This window comes from Babylonia areolata, chromosome 9 (genome assembly GCF_041734735.1).
Source record: "Babylonia areolata isolate BAREFJ2019XMU chromosome 9, ASM4173473v1, whole genome shotgun sequence".
NCBI lineage: Eukaryota > Metazoa > Mollusca > Gastropoda > Neogastropoda > Buccinidae > Babylonia > Babylonia areolata.
This window is the reverse complement of record NC_134884.1, coordinates 10331874-10353031: the sequence shown is the minus strand read 5'-3', so window position 1 is coordinate 10353031 and position 21158 is coordinate 10331874. Positions and strand designations below refer to the sequence as shown.

At 42.4% G+C, this 21158-nt stretch overlaps 2 protein-coding genes across 3 annotated transcripts in view; one reads left to right on the top strand and one right to left on the bottom strand.

Moving 5' to 3' along the window:
- Positions 1–21158, top strand: part of LOC143286047 (ATP-dependent DNA helicase Q4-like) — a 188703-nt gene that overhangs the window by 41101 nt on the left and 126444 nt on the right. The gene's annotated exons all lie outside the window — the stretch shown is intronic.
- On the bottom strand, positions 309–13942 carry LOC143286048 (uncharacterized). The gene is made up of 2 exons (XM_076593584.1): positions 12232–13942; positions 309–616 (listed from the first exon to the last, which is right to left on the bottom strand). Exons 1-2 carry the CDS (start codon positions 13359–13361, stop codon positions 316–318), a joined length of 1431 nt encoding a protein of 476 aa, XP_076449699.1. The 5' UTR covers positions 13362–13942; the 3' UTR covers positions 309–315.

Sequence of the window (21158 nt, the reverse complement as noted above, 5' to 3'; positions counted from 1 at the left end):
TATGCTGTTCAGGGGGGGAACAAAGTCCGAGAGTTCTTCACAGTGAAAGTGAAAGTGAAGATAGACACGGGAAGAGTAAACGTTTCAAAATCACTCACAGAAGTGAAGAGGGAGAGCACGGGAAGAGAACAGTTTCCGCGAGGCCCCTCTTTTTGTTTGTAAGGTGAATCAAATCTGAGCGTGTATGTAACGGTTCAACGCCCCCATGGGGCACTTGAAATAAACTTGCCATGCCCGCTCCCTATCCCACTTCCTCCCCAAGCCCCCCCCCCCCCCCCCCCCCCCCATCCCCCTCCCCGCACTCAACCAACCCCTTCACTTGCACTGGCTGAGGAACTGCGGGCAGATGATGGAGCGCAGCGTGCGACGGAAGGACTTGTTGACGAGGCAGTAGAGGACGAAGTTGAAGGAGAAGTTGAGCACCTGCAGGAGGTTAGTCAGGTAGACGGCGATGTCCATCTTGTAGCGGTCCATGGGCGTGGAGGAGTACTGCATGGCGAACTTGAGCAGCTCCCAGGGCGAGACGAGGAGGAGGAAGGTGAGGACGACCGCCACCAGTGTGGCCGTCACGCTGTGCAGGGCGTTGTCCGAGCTGCGCCGCTTGCTGCTCAGCGACCTGTCACAGCGGGACAAGGCTGAGGGTTAGAAACCCCACAGAGCGATGGAGGACACAGACAGGTGGGGGAGAGAATTGGGACAAGGCTGAGGGTTAGAAACCCCACAGAGCGATGGAGGACACAGACAGGTGGGGGAGAGAATTGGGACAAGGCTGAGGGTTAGAAACCCCACAGAGCGATGGAGGACACAGACAGGTGGGGGAGAGAATTGGGACAAGGCTGAGGGTTAGAAACCCCACAGAGCGCTGGGGGATCCAAACAACGTGATGGAGAGAAGTGGCGCTGTCTTCACTGGTGCCTCAACGACATCAAGGGATAGGTGACAGGTAACAGGCAAAGGTCGTTTACATCATAGACAACAGGTTAAAGGTTTGAGGGTCCAACGATAAAACAGGTAAAGGTCCTTTTACGACATTGACAACAGGCTAAAGATTTGAGGGTCCAACGATAAAAGGTTAAATGTTACAGGTCCTATGTGCTTTCACGACAACGACAAAGGTTTAAAGGTTTTAGACCCCTTTGGTAAAAGGTTAAAAGTTAAAAGTCTCGTAACCTTCTGCGACAATGACACAGGTTAACAGTTTTTGAGGCACCAGTGATAACAGGGTAAAGGTTAACGATCCAATAGCCTTTTGAGACAACGATAAAAAGTTAAATGTTTTAAGTCAATACGATAAATGGTTAAAGATCGCATAGTTTTCTGCAACAACGATAACAGGTTTTAGGTCCCAAAACCGTTTACGACAACGATCAAAGGTAAAAAGAAACGTTTTAGGTCCCATAGGTTTTTATGACAGCGATAAATTGGTATGATTTAGGTTCCATTACCGTTTTCAGTTAGTTGTTTTGGGTCCAATGGCACCATTTATGACAACTGCTAAAGGTTAGAATTGCTAGGTCTCATAGCCTTATACGTTAACAGTGAAAAGTTAAAGGCTTCAGATCCCATAGCTTTTTACAACATGGTTTGGGTCTCATAGCTCTGTGTTACCGAAAATCACGGTTTTAATCATCAATATAGAGAGTTTTCCCAAGGGATTCACGACAGTCTCTCTCTCTCTCTCTCTCTCTCTCTCTCTCTCTCTCTCTATATATATATATATATATATATATATATATATATATATATATATAATTCTATGATCACTTGATTTGTTTCTGAACCTTCTAAAGTGATGATTTCATCAAGTTGAGGGCTTTCTTTTTCTTTCATTTTTCCTTTCTTTTCGTTATTGTTGTTGCATTTTCCCTTCCCTTTCCTCCTCCTTCATTTTTTTTCTTTCTACTTTGTTTTATTTATTACTTCTTTTTTTTTCTTTTTCTTTTGTACAGTTGATGGTGATGATGATGATGGTTGCTATTATTATTACTATTATTATGTTGTTGTTGTGGAAAAGAAGCAGGTAGCTTATCCTTTTACTTTCGTGTTCAAGATCGAGTTCCCTCTCTCTCCCTCCTTCGCCCTGGCGGTGTTCATTTACAGAAAATTAAAACCTCAGGTCTAGAGTTTCCAGCCTGGACTTCGTCTGTGTGGGGTGTGTGTGCCGACGGGGAAACGTGGCAGTGTCATTTCGTGGGGAACGAAACCTCCTAGGGAATCGCAACATGAGACAGGACAGCCAAAGGGTGGGCGAATTAAATCTTTCGCACGGAATTGAGTTACCAGGCCACTTGACTGGGTTAGTGTTGCAGGCCCGTGTCCGACCATCTATCGTCAAAGCGCGCGTGCGCGCGCGCGCGCGCGCGTGCGTGTGTGTGTATGTTGTGTGAGTGTGTGTGAGTGTGTGTGTGTGTGTGTGACAGAGACTCTTTCTGTAATGTTTGGAGGCATTTTTTTTATATATTAAATTCAAAATGTGTGTTTGAATATGTGAATGCATTTTTAGAATGGGTGCGGTAATAGAATCACACTATTGTTTGTATTGTATTGTATTACTCTTTTTGTCACAACAGATTTCTCTGTGTGAAATTCGGGCTGCTCTCCCCAGGGAGAACGCGTCGCTACACTGACAGCGCCACCCGTTTTTTTGTTTTTGGTTGTTTTTTTTGGTTGTTTTTTCTGCCTGCGATATTATTTGTTTTCCTATCGAAGTGGATTTTTCTACAGAATTTTGCCAGAGACAACCCTTTTGTTGCCTTGGGTTCTATTATGTGCGCTAAATGCATGCTGCACAAGGGACCTCGGCTTATCGTCTCATCCGAATGACTAGCGTCCAGACCACCACTCAAGGTCTAGTGGAGGGAGAGATAATGGTGGCGACTGCTGCTGTGATTCGAACCAGTGCGTTCAGATTCTCTCGTTTCCTAGGCGGACGCGTTACCTCTAGGCCATCACTCCATTCTTAGCATGTATTTGTTACACATTTTATTCGACTCATGAGTGTTATCGACACAGTTCATTTTATTAGTTGTCGAATTCAGTATGTTCTTTTGTTCGCACGTTTGTAATCCTCCATTCCCCGAAAGGGGCAGAAGGAAATCGAATCTTGATTCTTGTTATATCCACGGATGAAACTGTCGCCGAAGATACTGTTTACTAGTACTCAAATCATGAACACGTTTCTCTGAAAAGGTTTCATCACGTTGGGGAAAGCTGCAACAGTCCACCTTAGAGAGGAGAGGTGGGAAGGCGGGAGGGTCTCCCACTGTGAAATTTCACACCGGAGATATTATATGTCCTGTTAGTTACCCTTCAGCAGTTGATAACACGTTTTCTGTTATTGGCTTTAGTTTCGTTACCCACTGCAGATGACTTTAGAAATTCAGTCTGACTTGAAACATAAAGTAAGTGCATGGTTAACTACCATTGGCACTGTCAGATTAATGACACACGGTCAAATGAAAGCGATGGGACTAAATGATGATAGATAAGTTGATAGAACCCAGTGGTTGACATTAACTGGAAAAAAAAGAAAGAGAGAGCGAGCAGAAATGACAGGCGACTCTGGTGTCTATTGCGGTACACCAGTGGCCTTCAGCTATTTATTTCACGAAAAATTAACACGCACACACGCACGCACGCACGCTCTCTCTCTCTCTCTCTCTCTCTCTCTCTCTATATATATATATATATCTATCTGTATATATATGTATGTATATCTATCTCTCTGTCTCTCTCTTCCCCTCTCTTGAAAAATTCAACATTTTAGATACAATGCTGTCCCAACGTAGAAAGTGAGTTAAGGTAATGATAAATCAAAAACGAAAAGAAAAACTGAAGTACCTATAATAGTTTTGTGGTTGTAGAGCTTTGACTTTTTTTGTTTGTCAGCCATTTCGAGTCGTTTCCATGGCAACCGGTGCATGAAGAATTTTTTTTTTTTTTTTTTTTTTTTTTTTTAAACATGTTTGTGAATCCTGAGTGATACCTAACAATATCCACCCATAATAATATTCAGAATTTAGAATAAAACTGTTTATAAAATAGCTGTCATGTCTGGCCTTAAATACATTACCACGAGACAAAAATGCCAAAGCCGTTTGCTATTGTCCATCCATGGCGTAATGAGCGAGGAAGTCAGTCATCACACAGTTCGTGGTCGTATTATAGATAATAATCAGCCATGGTCACAGCATGATGATTTAGAAAATTTTGTCGAAGACGTTTTAGCTATCCAGATAAAGCATTTATTAAACAAGCATTGCCGTATTTTTTTCCCCGTCGAACCACTTGTAAGTTACGCCGCACCTGTAATCATGGGATTCTGCCAATGAAAATATTCTTAAACAAGTATGAGGCTACATAGAAGAGATGGAAAGCTGATACTTCTGAAATTTTCGTCATTAACCGTCTCTGATTAGATATATGCTGCGGCATGTCTTGGACAAGCAAATGTGGTAGAACCCATCCCTCTCCAGATCTGACTTTTTTGTTGGGTTAACTCCCCACATGCGGTAGGTAGTATTGGGTTACATTGTTACCAGTAGCATAGGACCTGACTTAAAAAAAGAAGATAGATTGACAACAGCGCAGAATGGACAGGAAAACCATTTACAGAGACACACAACTGACAGACCTGGAGGAATCTGGTGAACAGTTCAGCAGCGCCCCAATGACTTTCACAGAGCTGAAGTAGAAGATGACGAAAAAGAAGAAAAAAGATTACAATGACTTAGGCATACTGCTGCATCAGAGGTAATACGTAGTAATATATATCTGTCTATCTATCTGTCTATCTACAACGACGGACAGTCTATCAGTTTGTTATGATCGGGTTTAAGAGAGTTTAACGACGACACCCACAGTAGGTACTGCGGCCAACGGGGATAACGGTTCCGGGAAAGTGGGTGGGGTAAGGTGGTCGATCAGACTTGTCACTGACAGCACCAGAACGAGACGTTGGACTTTGAGATGGGGCAGCGAATAGAGTCAACGTTTATGTTGGCTGTCTGTCCGTCTGTGAGTCGTTTTGACTGTCTGCCGGCACTGCACCGTTACCGATCCCGTCAGCTGCTCCCGGGGTGACAGTCTCAAACTACCCCCCGAAGCCCCCCACCCCCTTACCCTTCACACTTGCTAGGTTGTACCCCGAGTTTATTCTGGAGTCTCCTTGAATAACCCACGGGCTAATCTGTGGTTTGTCAAGATCGAAAGCCCTCCCCCAACCCCTAGTTTTGAGACTCCGTTTCTACGGGTTTATCCAAGCCATTGTCGTGATTGAAAAACGAATGGGGTCGTAGGCTGCCTTTACTGACCCCCCTCCTTCTGCAGCCAACGCGTGTAAGTTCTGCTTTGATAGCTTATATTGATTTACACTGGGCCAAACTTACCCCCGGAGGGTCATTTCAAGCGTGCATAGAGTGAACCCCATATCCCTTTAGAGAAAGGTGCGGGGGGGGTCATACCTACTTGGTGGGAGATGGGGGTCAGTTTTGACTTGTTGAAGTTTACCCCTGGGGTAATTCTAGACTAGTGTACATTGCCCCTGGGTTAGATCCCGGGGTAGAAACCAACTAGTGTACTGATAGGTTGTTGTACCGGTCTTTGCCGAACCAGTATTTGGCCTCTGAGCTCAAAGTCGTAACCAATTTTAGCTCAGTGGTGTTTGACACATCGTGATTTTAACCAGGCCTGACGAATACAGGCACCTACAGTGTTTGGTCGAGAAAGCTGGTAGAAGATGTCGGAGACAGAGTGATGCAGTATGTGCAATGGATGAGAAATCGCTGTGTGGCGTAGGTCTTCCTCCTTGCGAGCCATGGGAAATTCATCAACTGCAGGTCGGAGCAAGTCAGGACAATATACAGGCGAACTGATACAGTGGCCACCAGTGGATGGCAATGACCGCGAAACGCGAAACAATGGCTCGGCTAATGGCTTCTAATGATACCGCACGTGCCACCAGATACTCGCTTGCTCCCACTCTCCTACTTTGACTTCCTCTCTGAGTGTCAGTTTCTCTCTCTCTCTCTCTCTCTCTCTCTCTCTCCCTGTGTGTGTGTGTGTGTGTGTATGTGTGTGAGACACACACACACACACAGATATATTTTTTGTGTGCTGCAGTTGCTACGGTTTGATGTTCGAGATACAAAGTCGCCGTCACGCGCCAGTGTGTACGTGTGTGTATGTATGTGCGTTTTTTGTTGCTGTATTTTTCCGCTGCAGCTGCTGCTATGGTTTGTTGTTTATGATACACATGTGCCGTCAGTGCCGTTCGCTTTGTGTGTGTGTGTGTGTGTGTGTGTGTGTGTGTGTGGGCGCGCGCACGTTTTTAAGAAACTTTAATTGGAAACCGGAACAATTGGAACAGCCATGAAGAACAGGCTGAAAAGCATGGAATTCCAAAATCAGTTTCATAGCTAAACGATTGGAGATGTTTTTCTACTTGTCTTAATTTGAACCCGAAATAAACTACTCTGAGCACTGAGAATATTTTAATTTCTTATATTTATTTTTTCTATATTTTTTATTCTATTTTATAGAAATCGCTTTGTCTTGTGAAAACCAGTGCTCATCATTTCTTCTTCTTCTTATTTTTAAAAAATCAAAATCTTCTTCTTCTTCTCCTTCTTCTTCTTCTTCTCTCTCTCTCTCTCTCTCTCTGAAATGAATTTTGCCATCAAATTTATCAGCTTGTGATCTTCTGATAACATGCTGAGGATATCTTTTCTTTTCCCAGTATTTTGCCATTATTGTTGTTTTTGTGGTTGTTGTTTGTTGTTGTTGTCGTTATTATTATTATTATCATCATTATTATTATTATTCTTGTTGTTGTTGTTGTTATTATTATTATTATCATTATCATCATTATTATTATTATTATTCTTGTTGTTGTTGTTGTTGTTTTTGTTGTTATTATTATTATTATTATTATTATCATGTTAAATCGCACGTCTTTTTCTCAGTTCCTCGTAAGATTTGCAATCCAGTTAAGAAACAAATCACATTTCATTATCAACTGTGGATTACATGAAGAGCATGGAGAATATATCGAGTACCTGGAATGAGCCATTTTCGTTGGCATTAAATTGAAGTTATAGCCGCAATTTTTATGTACAAACATTGTTAGATGCTATTTGTTTGCAATGACTTTTTTTCAGCGTTGAATATATTTTAAAATGGATGGAACGAGCTGTAGTTATCTTCACTTTCTATGTCTGAATGCCAATTTTGCTTAAACATATCAAACAATCTGGATTTTAATTCAGAAACAAAGGTTTGCAAAACACTCTCCTGAGAAAACGTTTCTTTACTAAGAAGCCCAATTTTCTCTTTCTTTCTGTAGTTGGGGAGAGGGGTAGACGTTTGCGGAAAAGATGTTTAGAAATTGAAACTTAAATTTTATTTATTTATTCAAGAATAAAATTTCAGATTTTATTTTCCAGTTTGGTAAGATATAAATTTAACGTAAATACATACATGGGAAGGGGAGGGGGAACAATATGGACGAAAAGCGCAAAAATAAAAATAAAATTGCAACATACAAACTTAGTATTCTCATGAAATACATACATGGGAAGGGGAGGAGGAACAATATGGACGAAAAGCGCAAAAATAAAAATAAAATTGCAACATACAAACTTAGTATTCTCATGAAATACATACATGGGAAGGGGAGGGGGAACAATATGGACGAAAAGCGCAAAAATAAAAATAAAATTGCAACATACAAACTTAGTATTCTCATGAAATACATACATGGGAAGGGGAGGGGGGACAATATGGACGAAAAGCGCAAAAATAAAAATAAAATTGCAACATACAAACTTAGTATTCTCATGAAATACATACATGGGAAGGGGAGGGGGAACAATATGGACGAAAAGCGCAAAAATAAAAATAAAATTGCAACATACAAATTTAGTATTCTCATGAAATACATACATGGGAAGGGGAGGGGGAACAATATGGACAAACACGACAACAAGAACAACAAAGAAAAAAAAGAAGAAAACAAAGCGCAACAAACAAACAATATTCTTGTAATCTTATGGGGAAAAAAAAGAAACTTGCTTGAGATAAACGTGTGGGGAGGCAGGGGCGCTTATGAAAGAGAGAAAGAGAGAGAGGGGGGGGGGGGAGAAAAAGATTTGCAGATGAGAGAGAGAGAGAGAGAGAGATTCAAAAACTTTATTACTCAAGGATAAAGATTTTAGGCATCGCCCAGTCTTCCAATCTGTCCTTGTGACAACAATAACAACACTAACGATAACGACACAAAAATAATAATTTTGTTAACACTGCTACATCCACTGCTACTACAACGAAGAATGATCACCACCATCATCATCAACATCGTAAAAAGTAATAAAACGAACGCATTCATACATTCATATCCATACACATGCACACACTCTCTCCACCCAACACACACACACACACACACACACACACACACACACATATATATATATATATATATATATATATATATATATATATATACTTATGCACATACAGAGACATGACCGAAGTTAGAAACATATACTGATATAGCGGACATAAAGAAAACAGAGAAGCACAACTTTACCATTGCACATATACAAAGTGATTAATTTGCTGATGCAGATGTTACAGGTAATAACATCCAGTTTACAGGCGAACAAGTAAAAACATTAAAGCACAAAGGTAGAAATAAAATAAATTCACTGCATATAGGTGTAAATACAAACTTCACGGAAAAAGCATGATTTTTGTCTTTTTTTTTTTTAGCTGGTTATTAAAAAACACACCAAAAAAACCCCCCCCAAAAAAAACAGCAAGCTAGCTTTGTGGGCCTATTGTTTGTGGAGCAGAAGTTCTCGTATGTTTGATCTGAAGGAACGTAATGAATCACACGTCTTAATGGACGAAGGAAGAAAGTTCCAAGCAGATGGTCCAAAAAAAATGCAAAGCTAGATTTGTACAAATCGATGCGCACACGAGGCAGAATATAATTATCTGAATCGTAACGCTCTGATACCCGTTGAACAAGGTCACTGAGGTATGTTGGTGACATGTTTTTGTGTACTTTGAACATGAGGACCATTTTATTGTAGTCGAATTGCTTGTATAGTGGTAATATTTCCAGTTTTGTTAATTTTTCATCTGTTGATAGGGAGTGGTCTGGTAAAATAAGTTTAGCTGCTCGTCTATGCAATGAGTTAACTTTTTTTTTTTAGCTTGTTATGACTGGCATTGCTCCAGACTGTAGATGCATAATTGACATGAGAGAGACAGTGTGCCCCGAAGAATAATTTTCTGGTTTGAGTATCGACGTAATGTCTAAGTTTATTGAGTAAGAACAAATTGTGGGCTAATTGATTGCATACATGGTTGATATGAGCTTGCCAGTTCAGTTTTTTTTTTTTTAATCAATAATTACCCCTAGAACGCGGTGCTCACAAACTTGTTCAATTGAGTTCTTGTTTACCTCGAATTTTAAAATGAGAGGTTTACGTTGGTGTTTTTGTCTGGATGTCAATACCATACTTTTTGTTTTGTGTGGGTTAAGTTCCATGTGGTTTTGATAACACCAGTCTGAAATGTCATTTATTCCCTGTTGTAGAGATGATTCTACAAGATCAATGTCGGTGTCACAACAATGAAGGGAACTGTCATCAGGGAACAGATCGCAGATGACATTGCTAGGTGATATATGCACAGAGAGAGAGAGAGAGAGAGAGAGAGGTTCTCAACTGGAGAAAGCGACAGACATAGCAAATGGTGTGAGGCAGAGGGAGAGAGAGTGGTGCCCAAATACTGGTGCGAGTCCCTCTCCATCCCCCCCACCCCCCGTCCCGCACAGCTGCAGCTGACTTGGAAATAAAGTAAAGTATTGTTGTTGTTGTTGTTTTTAATTTTCCAGTTAGGTAACACACGGAAGTTTAACGTAAATACTTACATGGGAAGGGAAGCGGGAACGATAGGGAAAAAAACATAAAAACAAGCAGCATACGAACACAGTATTTTTGTGAAATACACAGTTGGGAAGGGGAGGGGGGACGATATGATCAAAACACGACATGAAATAACAACAACAAAAACAACACCAAAATCACTAGAAATATTCATTTTATAAAAGAAACATCCATTTCACCCCAAAATGTTACCATTTGTACACACCTCAACGCACATACTTCTTTCACCAACATAACTTGCCTTAAGTTTCACTTCTGCGCATGCCAAACAACGTTTTTCTATCTGTATATACAAACAGCAGGCCATTCAAAATTTGCACATTATTTCTCGTATTCATACTTTATAATTTGCTTATTGGAAAAAAACAACAAAACAAACAGAAACAAAAATGCAACCAAAAAAACAACAAAAAAAGCAACAACAACAAACAAACAAACAAAACAAAAACAAAACAAACAAACCAAAAAAACACAAAAAAACAACAAAAAAACAAACAAACCCAAAAACAAACAAAACAACAACAACAAACAAGCGAAATGAAGTATTGTTGTCCGCTCATTCTTTACTGGATGTGGTATGGAAACCAAATTTGACATCAGTAAAGCAACAGTTCTGTTTTGTTAGTGTGTTTATCATAATAAGTTAGTTACAATGTCTGTCGTGCATATGTTGAATATTTTGATTCTTTGTTTGCGAAGGCAGAATATTTGTACATTAAACTACCGAAAGTCATTCATCTGTAAGTTAGGTAAAATCTTTACCGATGTTTTTCCAATGTTAGAACGGGCTTTAGTTATGATTTATTGATTCGCGACTGAATGCGATTGTTCGAGACAGCTTCGGATGAGAAAATGTTCATTGTATTGAAAATGATGCGACTACTGAAATGATCATGATCTCTTGGCATCCATTTAAAACGATCTCCGAGAAGAGCTGTTTTTGTCTCGTATCAGCATGCGCATGAGTTATGACGACCAACGACGGGATAGTAATAGTATCATTCCTTACACAGTACCCAAAAGAACAAAGTCAATTACGAAATTCCGGAACGCGAGTTCGGCTCATCATACCGTATTTATGCCGAATCCCCAGGCATGTCTAGGGGTATTCCTGAGCGGCCTCTTTTTGGCGATATTTGGAATTGGCTTGGAGTACAGTTGTTGCACTTGGAGAGAGAATCAGATGGCGAGGTTATAGCGTCCTTACGTTATCTCCACCCTCTCTCTCTCTCTCTGTCTGTGACTGTCTCTGTCTGTTCGTCTCTAGCTCCCAGTCTTAAATGAAAGACACATTTCTAAATGATCCATAACTAATTAGTTTATTTTACTTATACTATCATACTCACCAGTATTTCCTTACTAATTATTCATTGTGCTCAAGGTTAGGTTGCACAACCAGATATGTACAGGTCGACGACCCTCATTAACAGTTCTGAGTTCTCTCTTGCACACCTTGTGTCTAATTTGTGTGCGACAGGGATGTGCCACGAGTCTGACTTTATTCTGCTCATTATGTCTGTGTCATGGAAATACACACACACACACACACACACACACACACACACACACACACACACACACACACATGCATATGTATATTCACGATATTGTTTTCTTATTAATATTTCCCATTGGCTTCAGAATCAATTAACTATTCTTCAATCATGCTGTCATTTGAAGGCTAATGTTCAGAAAACGAGAATAACGGTGTTTAGATAAGTGTATTTTTTAGGCAGGTAAAAGAAGTAGACGTAGTAAATGAATATTGTTATTTGGGGCGTACGCTTATATAAAAAATTGGTCCAGAATGGTTCTTGGGAGTACTTGTCAGAACATCAAACAAAATGGCTTGCTTTGATCTTGAGAGATACCCGCTATCATTAAAAATTAAAAAGTTATACTGCTTTAGACCACTACGGTTGGATCAAAATAGAATGACCTCCTTAGCTTAACAGATGTTGCTTGGATTAGACAGAAATAGAAAACAGTCTTGGTAAGAGAAATTGTATGTATAAACAGGCTTCAACATTGCGTGGTTACAAGGTGTTGGCGAAGTTTCTTATTATTTTCAAGCAAATACTTTCCTCCAAGAAAGGAAGATGCTTTCAAGGACCGAGACAGGTTTTCCTGTTCTCGGCCATTAAAAGTTATTTTTGAAAAGGAAAGGTATGTGTGAAGCACACACACACACACACACACACACACACACACACACACACACACACACACACACGCACGCACGCACGCACGCACGCACGCTTACACACACACTGACCTGTCCTTGCGGTGTGTGTTAGTGGCCCGGCGGGAGGAGGTCTTCACCATGCCGTTCTTGCCCTGCTGACACAGCAGCTGCTTCTCCCCGCGCCGGTCCCCCACGCCCCCGTTGTAGCAGGGCTGCTGCGACACGGAGGACTCGGACAGCTCCACCCGCTCCATCACGATGGTCTCCCTCTGCTGCTGCTGCTGCTGGGCTTTGCTGCCTCGGAGCTTCTGCAGCCTCTTGTCGCCCCCGACCTCACTAGTCTCTTGGCCACTGCGGCGAGAGGAGCTGTTTTTGGCGGTGGTGTTGCTGCCGTCCCAGCGGAACTTCTGCACGCTGTTGTGGGAGGAGGACTGGGAGCGGGACTGGAGGGGCGCCATCTTGTCGCGGAGCTGCTTGGCCTTGTGGATCTTCCAGATGAGGCAGGTGTTGAAGAAGATGAGCGCCGCGCAGGGGATGAAGTCGAAGGCCATGGCCCAGACGAACCTCCTCAGCACCATGCTCTCCCTAGACACGGTGTCCACGCGGTAGAGGACGGTGCCGTCGACGCAGGCCACCTCCTGGATGTAGCTCTCCAGGAAGATGGGCACGGTGCAGAGAGGGCACAGCACGAACAGCAGGATGACGTAGGCGCGGGACCTCCACAGCAGAATCAGGTTGCGGGCTTTGAGCGGGTGGCAGACGGCCACGTAGCGCTCGGCGGCCATGACGACGATGAGCCAGGTGGAGGTGATGATGAACATGGTGATGAGGCCGCTGGACATGAGGTGGAAGTAGATGAGCAGCTGCCCGGGCCGGTAGACGTCCTGCAGGGGCAGGGTGGTGACCAACAGCACCATCAGGCACAGGCAGATGTCGGAGACGGCCAGCGCGATGAGGCCGATGTTGGCGGAGATCTCCATCTTGCTCAGCACCTTGTGCAGCTTCTCCTTGGTGAGCACCAGCAGGGACAGGAAGTTGCCCAGCACGCCCAGAGCGCTGATGACGGGGATGAAGCGTTTCAGCACATAGTACTTCACCTGCTGTGCAAGCTCCCTCATGTAGACGTCTTCACCCTCACCATCTAACACCCCCTCGTCCTCCTCCTCACTCATGTTGCTGGTGAGGAGGGAGTTGTTCAGACAGGCATCCATGGTCAGCATGTGTGTGTGTGTGTGTGTGTGTGTGTGTGTTTTGTTTTTTGTTGTTTTTTTCACTTTATTTCAAGGTCAATGTGAAAACACTTTCAAACACTTCCATCAGATATTGATAGCAGTGCAATGTTATTGCAAGTAACAAACATTCAGCTTATAACTGACGACACTTTACTGAGTTAATGTGTGTCAAACGTGGTCAGGAAGGTTCGCTGTGCACGTGCTAGCTTGTCTGGTTGATGTCAGCTTGTCAACTGGCTGGGTGAGTGGGCGACGCCACAGCGGTCAACAGGTTGGCTGGATGGTGGCACCCACTGTCAACATTCTGGCAGGCTGATATCCGTTTCAGCGCTCTAGCGTTTCGGTTTCAGAGATGTTTGTCTGCCTCCGCTGTCAGCAGACTGATCGACTGGCGTCCACCGTCTTGCAGTCTAGCGTGTTGACATCGCAGTAGTGTAACTGACTGGCGTACCGTTTCAAGAGTTGTCTGCCTTGCGTCGAACTGTCCACAGACATGCGTCAACAAGTCTGACTTGCGTCACCCTGTCAACAAAACATTCATCTACAGTGTTTGGTTTGAGTCTATCTACCGTCACATATTCTCCAGCAGTCTGGCTTGCGTCTTGTCAACAACAGACTGGCTGATTTGCGTCCTCTTGTCAAGAACGGACTGGCTGATTTGCGTCCTCTGTTAACAACGGACTGGCTGGCTTGCGTCCACAGCTAACACTGCCAGATGTCTGGCGTCACAGCTGTTGACAGCGTGGCTTGCTTTGCGTCAGGCGCTGGCTGTTGGAAATCTAGCTGGCTTGCAGTCACACCAAGTTAACTGGACGTGTCACGCTTGTCTGCTTCCGAAAGGGATGGGTTCAACGACCTATTGGCTGATGCCTTTATGGTCTAGTTGTTCAGGACTGGGGTCTTGGTTTGTCTACTGCAGACCTAGACTAGTCATGATATGATATGATATCATGGCATCTGCTAGCAGGACTGAATGACCGTCACGGCTGTCATCACGTTGACCAGTGTGCAGATTGTGCGGATGGACGCATGAAGTGGAGGCGGTCAGAAGAGCGGGTGGATGATGGCAGCACGGGGGACTGGGTGGCTGCAGAACTGGCTGATTGTCTGTCGGCTCCCAGCCCCTGCGGGACAGACACAGAACCACGGGGATGACAAGTGTACGAAGGCTTGCAGAAAGCTTCACATGAATTTTTTATTCTGGCACTACGGGGCGGTTCCAAATGTCTGGGAAGGATCGGTTTTGAAGAGCGTCGTTTTGTGGGCCCTTTGTTATATCTCAGTCAGCAGGCTGGTACACAGACATATACACGCGCACACACGCACGCACTGCACACACACACAGGAGGGGGGGGGGTTGTTGATATCATTGTTATCATAGTACTTAAAACTAATCACATCCATTACAATACCCAAATAATGCACACCTCAAATCACAATAATTTAGTAAATAACTCTCACTTTTCCTCCCTTCCTTTCACACAACAGCTCAACAACACACACACACACACACACACACACACACACACACGCACGCACGCACGCACGCACGCACGCACAAAATCGCACTGTTGCATGTATTAGGAGAGGTGGAATTAAAAAAAAGATGCGCCTTCTTAGAAGTTGAAAAGCATTGTTTTTCTCTGGGACAGAGGTAGAGAATTCCAGACAGAGGTGACAAAGACCGATAATTGTTTATTTTATTTTATTCCATATATTTTCCGATGACCTGTAAGGTGTCAAGAGAGCGTAGCATCCTCGAAGGATGATATAGGTGGAGAAGTTCAGATAGATGTGGTGGCATATTGTTGTGATAGAGATCCCAAAAGCAGAGACAAGCAATTTCATATTGGATCCTTACCTTCACAAGAAACCAGTGAAGTGTTTTGAGGAGTGATGTTGCATTCTCGTGCCTGTATTTACGGAATACGAGTCGGACTGCATGATTCTGAACGCGCTGATTTATTTATTTTGTTTTCGGGGAGACCAGCCAAGAGATAGTTGCAGGAGTCAATTCTAGATAGTATGAAGGAAACAGCAAATTTGTTGGCAGCAGCAGTGGAAAGGAAAGAGCGAATTTTGCCTAATCTACGAAACTGACAGAACAGAGTTCGGCTCGAGTGTTTGACATGTGAATCCACGGAGGGTGTTTCATCTAAGTTGAAGCCAAGGTTTCTGATTGACTGGGAGAAGGATATATGTGTCACAGCCAGAGATGGACATAGGGGAGGGAGTGACCCAATTTTCTTTGATGTGGTGTTAATTGCAGTGAGATCAGCTTTATCCTCATTCATCTTCAACTTGTTCTCTTCCACTCAGCCACACTTCAATACAATTTTTCAAACTGCAAGCAAGAGTTGGAATGTTTGAGGGAAGTGTGTAGTTGTGAAGCTTGGAAATGCAATACAATAGAATACAATACAACACAGTACAGTGCACTGCATTGCAGTGTAATACAACACAAGACAATACATTACTATTGCCAGGTAAAGGGTCAGTGAACACTGGGAGAAAGCCCGTTCACCGATCAGTCCACAGCCAACTGTTGGGCGTGGTGGACCCTTTATTGTGCTGGTTATGTCAGGAATACAGAAAATGGATACCTAGCATGCCGGGACCCCGTGGGCGGGCTGGAGGCAGATGTTTGACGGAGTCGATACCATTTGTTTGTAGGCATGTAAACGGTGCACCACCTGTTGTGTGTGTTGATGTCATCGACCAGGGAACCATCAGCAACACGTACACTGACTGGCTGCAGATGCATCGAATTGGGATGTCACGAAAGATTCAGTTTCAGTTTCAGTAGCTCAAGGAGGCGTCACTGCGTTCGGACAAATCCATATACGCTACACCACATCTGTCAAGCAGATGCCTAACCAGCAGCGTAACCCAACGCGCTTAGTCAGGCCTTGAGAGAAAAAAAAAGGTGAATAAAAATAATACATAAATAAATAAATAATAATTATAATATAAAAAAGGTAGTAGTAGTAGTAATAATAATAATAATAATAAAATACATAAATAAATAAACAAATAAATAAGATAACAATGATGATAGATAAGCAAATAAATGTAAAACATGAAGACACACATTCACACATACACCCACACATGCATAACATATATGCACCAAACATGCAGTTTCACAGATATGAAAGCACAGTTAAATACATATAAACGTAAATGAGCTCCAACACACACACACACACACACACACACACACACACATTACCCTGTACCTCCACTACCCCCCTCCTCCACACACTCATTTCTAGTCTATGTATCGCAGCTTCCACGGCACACACACACACACACACACACACACACACACACACACACACACACGTGCACAGAACTCTCCTGACACTTGTGTACACTTACACTCTCGCGCATGCACAAACGCACTCAAAAATACAGACCCACACATGCACACAAACATACGCACACGCACAGAGGCTGCCACTGATTGGCCGCGAGAGGGATGGGAAAAGATCTCTGATGCCAAGAACGTGGCGTCTAGTGTGTTGTTCAGTCTATTGTATTTGGAAAAGCCCACAGAGACTCTGTTCCGTTTTGAAGAAATTTGCGCAATGTTGGTTTGGAAATGATGCCGATATTTGTTTGATTTGCAAAGCATCGTGCTCTACCTTTCATGTTAGACTTACGGCCGCTCCCTCTCTCTGCTTGTATTTCTTTGAGGTGATCGATGGTGTGATGGCCTTGTACCTGTTCTTTTTGATATTCTTTGACGAGGTTTTCAGTAGTCAGTCACAAGCAAGCACTCCCCACGCCCACACACACACACGCGATTTCACATACACACGCACGCACCTACATACATACGCACGCACGCATGCACACACACACACACACACACACACACACACACACACACACACACACACACGCGCGCGCGCGCATGACAGAGAGAGGAAGGGAAGGTGGGACAGACGGATGAACGAAAGAGGTTTTCCTTTCCTTTCCATCAAAGGCAGCAGTCGAACGGTAATAAGAAAAGATGATTTACTTTTCTTGAAAAGTTTGCTCCATTTTCTTAAATGATTGATTGGGTTTTTTGATTTTTTTTTTTTTTTTTTTTTTTTCGCTTTTGGGTTTTGTTGTTGATTTGTTTTTGTTTTTTAAGTTCCATGTCATCAAATTTAATACAGTTAAAGCTATCTGCGTGTGTGGGCGAAGGGAAAGCCCTGAGTGCACCGTGTATTTGCCGAAAGCGTTGAATTGGAAGATGGCGACAAAGGTGGATAGAAAGGAGGTGCCAAAAGGCACTCCGACCACTGAATTGATCTTGAACACTTTCCATCAATATACCAAACTTCATCTAAAAAATATTTGAAAAAGAAAAGAAAAAAGAAAAGGAGAGGGGTGAGAGAGAGAAAACAACAAAAAACAAGCCTCCGCTTCTGCATCTTGTAGATATTTAATCTGTAAAATGGGTGCTTGCTCATTTTTCTTTTTCTTTTCTTTTGTTTATTCCCCCCTTCTTTCTTTTTTTTTTCTTTTGCGGGAGAAGATAAATCATCGTTTTTTGTTGTTTTCTTTTTCCGTGTTTAAAAATGTATTTTCTAAATCACATCACATTCTTGATACATTTTTCTTTGTTTGCTTTTCCATCAAACTAAATATGGGAGGACGAGCTTTAGAATTCAATTTTGTTCAAATGCACTTACTTTATTTTACCCTATTTGAAACACCGTCTTAAAAATAACTCTGTCTCTGTCTCTCTCTATGAGTGGGATAACTCATCCGATTAAATTTTTTTTTTTAAAGTACTAGAACTGTTTGGAGTGATTAACGTGCACATTACTTCTGAAAATGTGATTTTGTAATAATCTATCGAAAAAGGTGTCAGTCTCGCATATATTGTCTGCAGAAACTCAGAAACATCAGAGTCAGTTCAAAAGAACATCAAGGATTTTATAAATGCTTTATTGATTCTGTTTTTTCTCTTTTATACGGAGTGATAATATGCTAATTCTTCTTTTTCTTCTTTTTCTTACTGTGATTGTCGATTGTATGGATGGTTTGCCTTAGGTTGACACCTGAGCATTTTATGTTTTTTATGTATACACGTTGAATGACTGTGGTTTTCGTGTATAGTTTATCTGTTCTACACCACAAATAAATTTCTCTTGTTGAGATAATAAAGTATTCTGTAATCTTTAAATCGGAAATTCATGATGAAGACAAGGAATGTTTGAAACGGTGACAGATCTATATTTATCGTCGATCGCCGTGGGCTGCTTGAGACAGAATTGTGCCGTTTCCAGCTCACAACTTTGGGTTCGATAAATGTAATTACTGTTCACCCGTCTCTCCCCTAGCACCCCCCCCCCCCTCCCTACATCTCCTCCCATCCATGCCCAGCTTGTTCCGTTTTGTTGCTGTTGTTGGCAAAAATCACACGTGAGCCACGAAGGCTTTGCCTCTTGTTCATTCCTTGTTCCTTCAAGCAATACAGTTGTGTTTTGTACGATGTTTGTATGTGAACACTGTATAACAGTAAAGTATAAAATCTTGTTTAGTTTTGTTTACACCCCATCAAATGGGGTGATGGCTTATACTGAATAGCCTAAATGCGTTTTGTTTGTTTGTTTGTTTGAGAGAGAGAGATAGGGGGAGGGGGGGGGGGGAATGGATCATGTATGAATGGTTTATTCATTTATAGGCCATTGTCCCTTATGAAAGAGTGTCAGAAAATACACGTTTGAGAAGAAGAAAACAAAAGACAAATGTCATACTTTATCCGGTGACATACACTCAGTTAAGTAATACACAATACAGATAACACATGCATACTTAACTGCACTCAGTAATGTAATAATGTGACATCAGAAACAGCACAAGCGTAGTACATCAGTTTCAGACGTAAGAATGGATCGAAGCTTAAACGATCTGTACACATAAACTGAGAGATTTGTGACTGTTTGTGTGTAGATGCCGTAAGTAGCGACAATCTAAATTGACTAGGAAACTTAAAATTTCAGCTCAGTGGTAAGTGTTGTACTCTTGAATCATAAGAGAGAGAGAGAGAACTCAGAACTCAAAACGTTTTTTATTCAAGGATTAAGATTTTAGGCATGGCCCATTCTTCCAATCTGTCCTTGAGAAAGAGTGAGAGAGAGAGAACGCACTTCACAAGAGGAGACCAGAATGGCCAAGTCATAAACGGAGCTGATCCGTTTGGATGGAATCAGAGGCAGCCAGAAGAAATGGAAGAAGCTTCCTTGCTCTCTTTCTCTGATTCTCCCTGTGTGTGCCTACTCCGAAAAACCCTCCCACCCCCCTTTCCCCCCCACTCTCTCTCTCTCTCTCTCTCTCTCTCTCTCTCCCCTCTCTCTCTCTGTCTTTCTCACTGCACGTTACGTCAGTGACCTCAACGAGCAAGAACAGTCAGCCGTGCAGAAAGTGAGCTAAACCAGCAGCTCCACTTCGGATATCATCAAGTAATTGTGCAAGGCTGCATGCGCCAAGTGAACGGAGCAGAGATGGTAATATTCGATAAAGACTTTATAACAGGAAAGCGTTGTTTCTGGCGCCTGAAAGAAGTCTTGTGCTGTGCGTCTGTAGCCTTTGAGGTGAATAGTATTTTTCTCGCAAGACGAACACAAAGACAGAACACAAGGTAACTGGATAGGTGAATGCCTCTCCCACCTAACCCCGCCCGTGATGAGGTGGATATCAATAATCATTCATTAAATCATGAAATAGTTTCATTCTCATATGAATAAAACGAATAGAACACAGGGGTTTGGGGTTGGGGAAGTAGGAAGTGGCTGAGATGAGCTCATCGCGATTTTTTTCTTCTTTTAGCTGATTTGTGTTGATAAAGAGCACGACTAAAATGCATTTTGCCTTTACAGGGACACTTTATCTGCATTGGTACACCTTGCATGCCCACACAGCTACCAGCCATATCAGCCTCAGATATTAGTCATATCAATTAATGTTTGTGCTCTCAAAAGTTCGCCAAGGTTTGAGTGGATCTCCATCACTGAATCAAGTAAGCGTTTGGTCAAAGAAAGGAATCCGCCAGTTAGGAATAGATTGTGTGGTGTGCGGCCGACCTAACATCGATGGTTTCCTGTGGACCGCCGACGCTGGGACTGCGACAGATGAACTCGGGTGTGACCGTGTATGGGGGACTCGGGATGAGTGGCATGTGGCATGGAAGTAATTCCGCAGAAAAATAGTGGTGATGATGGGTGTGGGTGGGTGGGTGGGGTGGGGGGGAGGGGGGGGGGGGATTTCAGTCTCGGAGCCAAGCTGCTCAAGGCTGATCAGCATGCTGGGTTTATGCGATGGTAAGGTATTTGCTACTTTTCTTTTTTGATTTTTTTTTTATGGCAGATGTGGTTCTTCATAAGAAATTTCTGAGATATAGAATTAAAAAAAAAAAAATCTAAAGTACTAAATTCAACCCTATATCCTGCTTGCCTGCGTGTTGTTCAAAAATTATTTCCTTTGTGCCCACTTAACAAGCCTTCTATTCAAAATATGTGTATGTACTTTACTGATTACGTTTGTTAGAGCTACACCCTTATAGTTGTCTGGATTATTTGTGTCTCCTTTCTTATGAATTGGTACAATAATGGATTTACGCCAATCTATCGGAAATAATCCATATCAAACTGTTGAATAGTGACACAAGAAAATTAAAAAAAAGGCGCATCGATATTTTCCAGCATATCACGGATTATCTTATCAGGACGAGCACATTTTCCGTTTTTCTGATTTCTTACACTGGCTTTGATTTCATTTATTGTT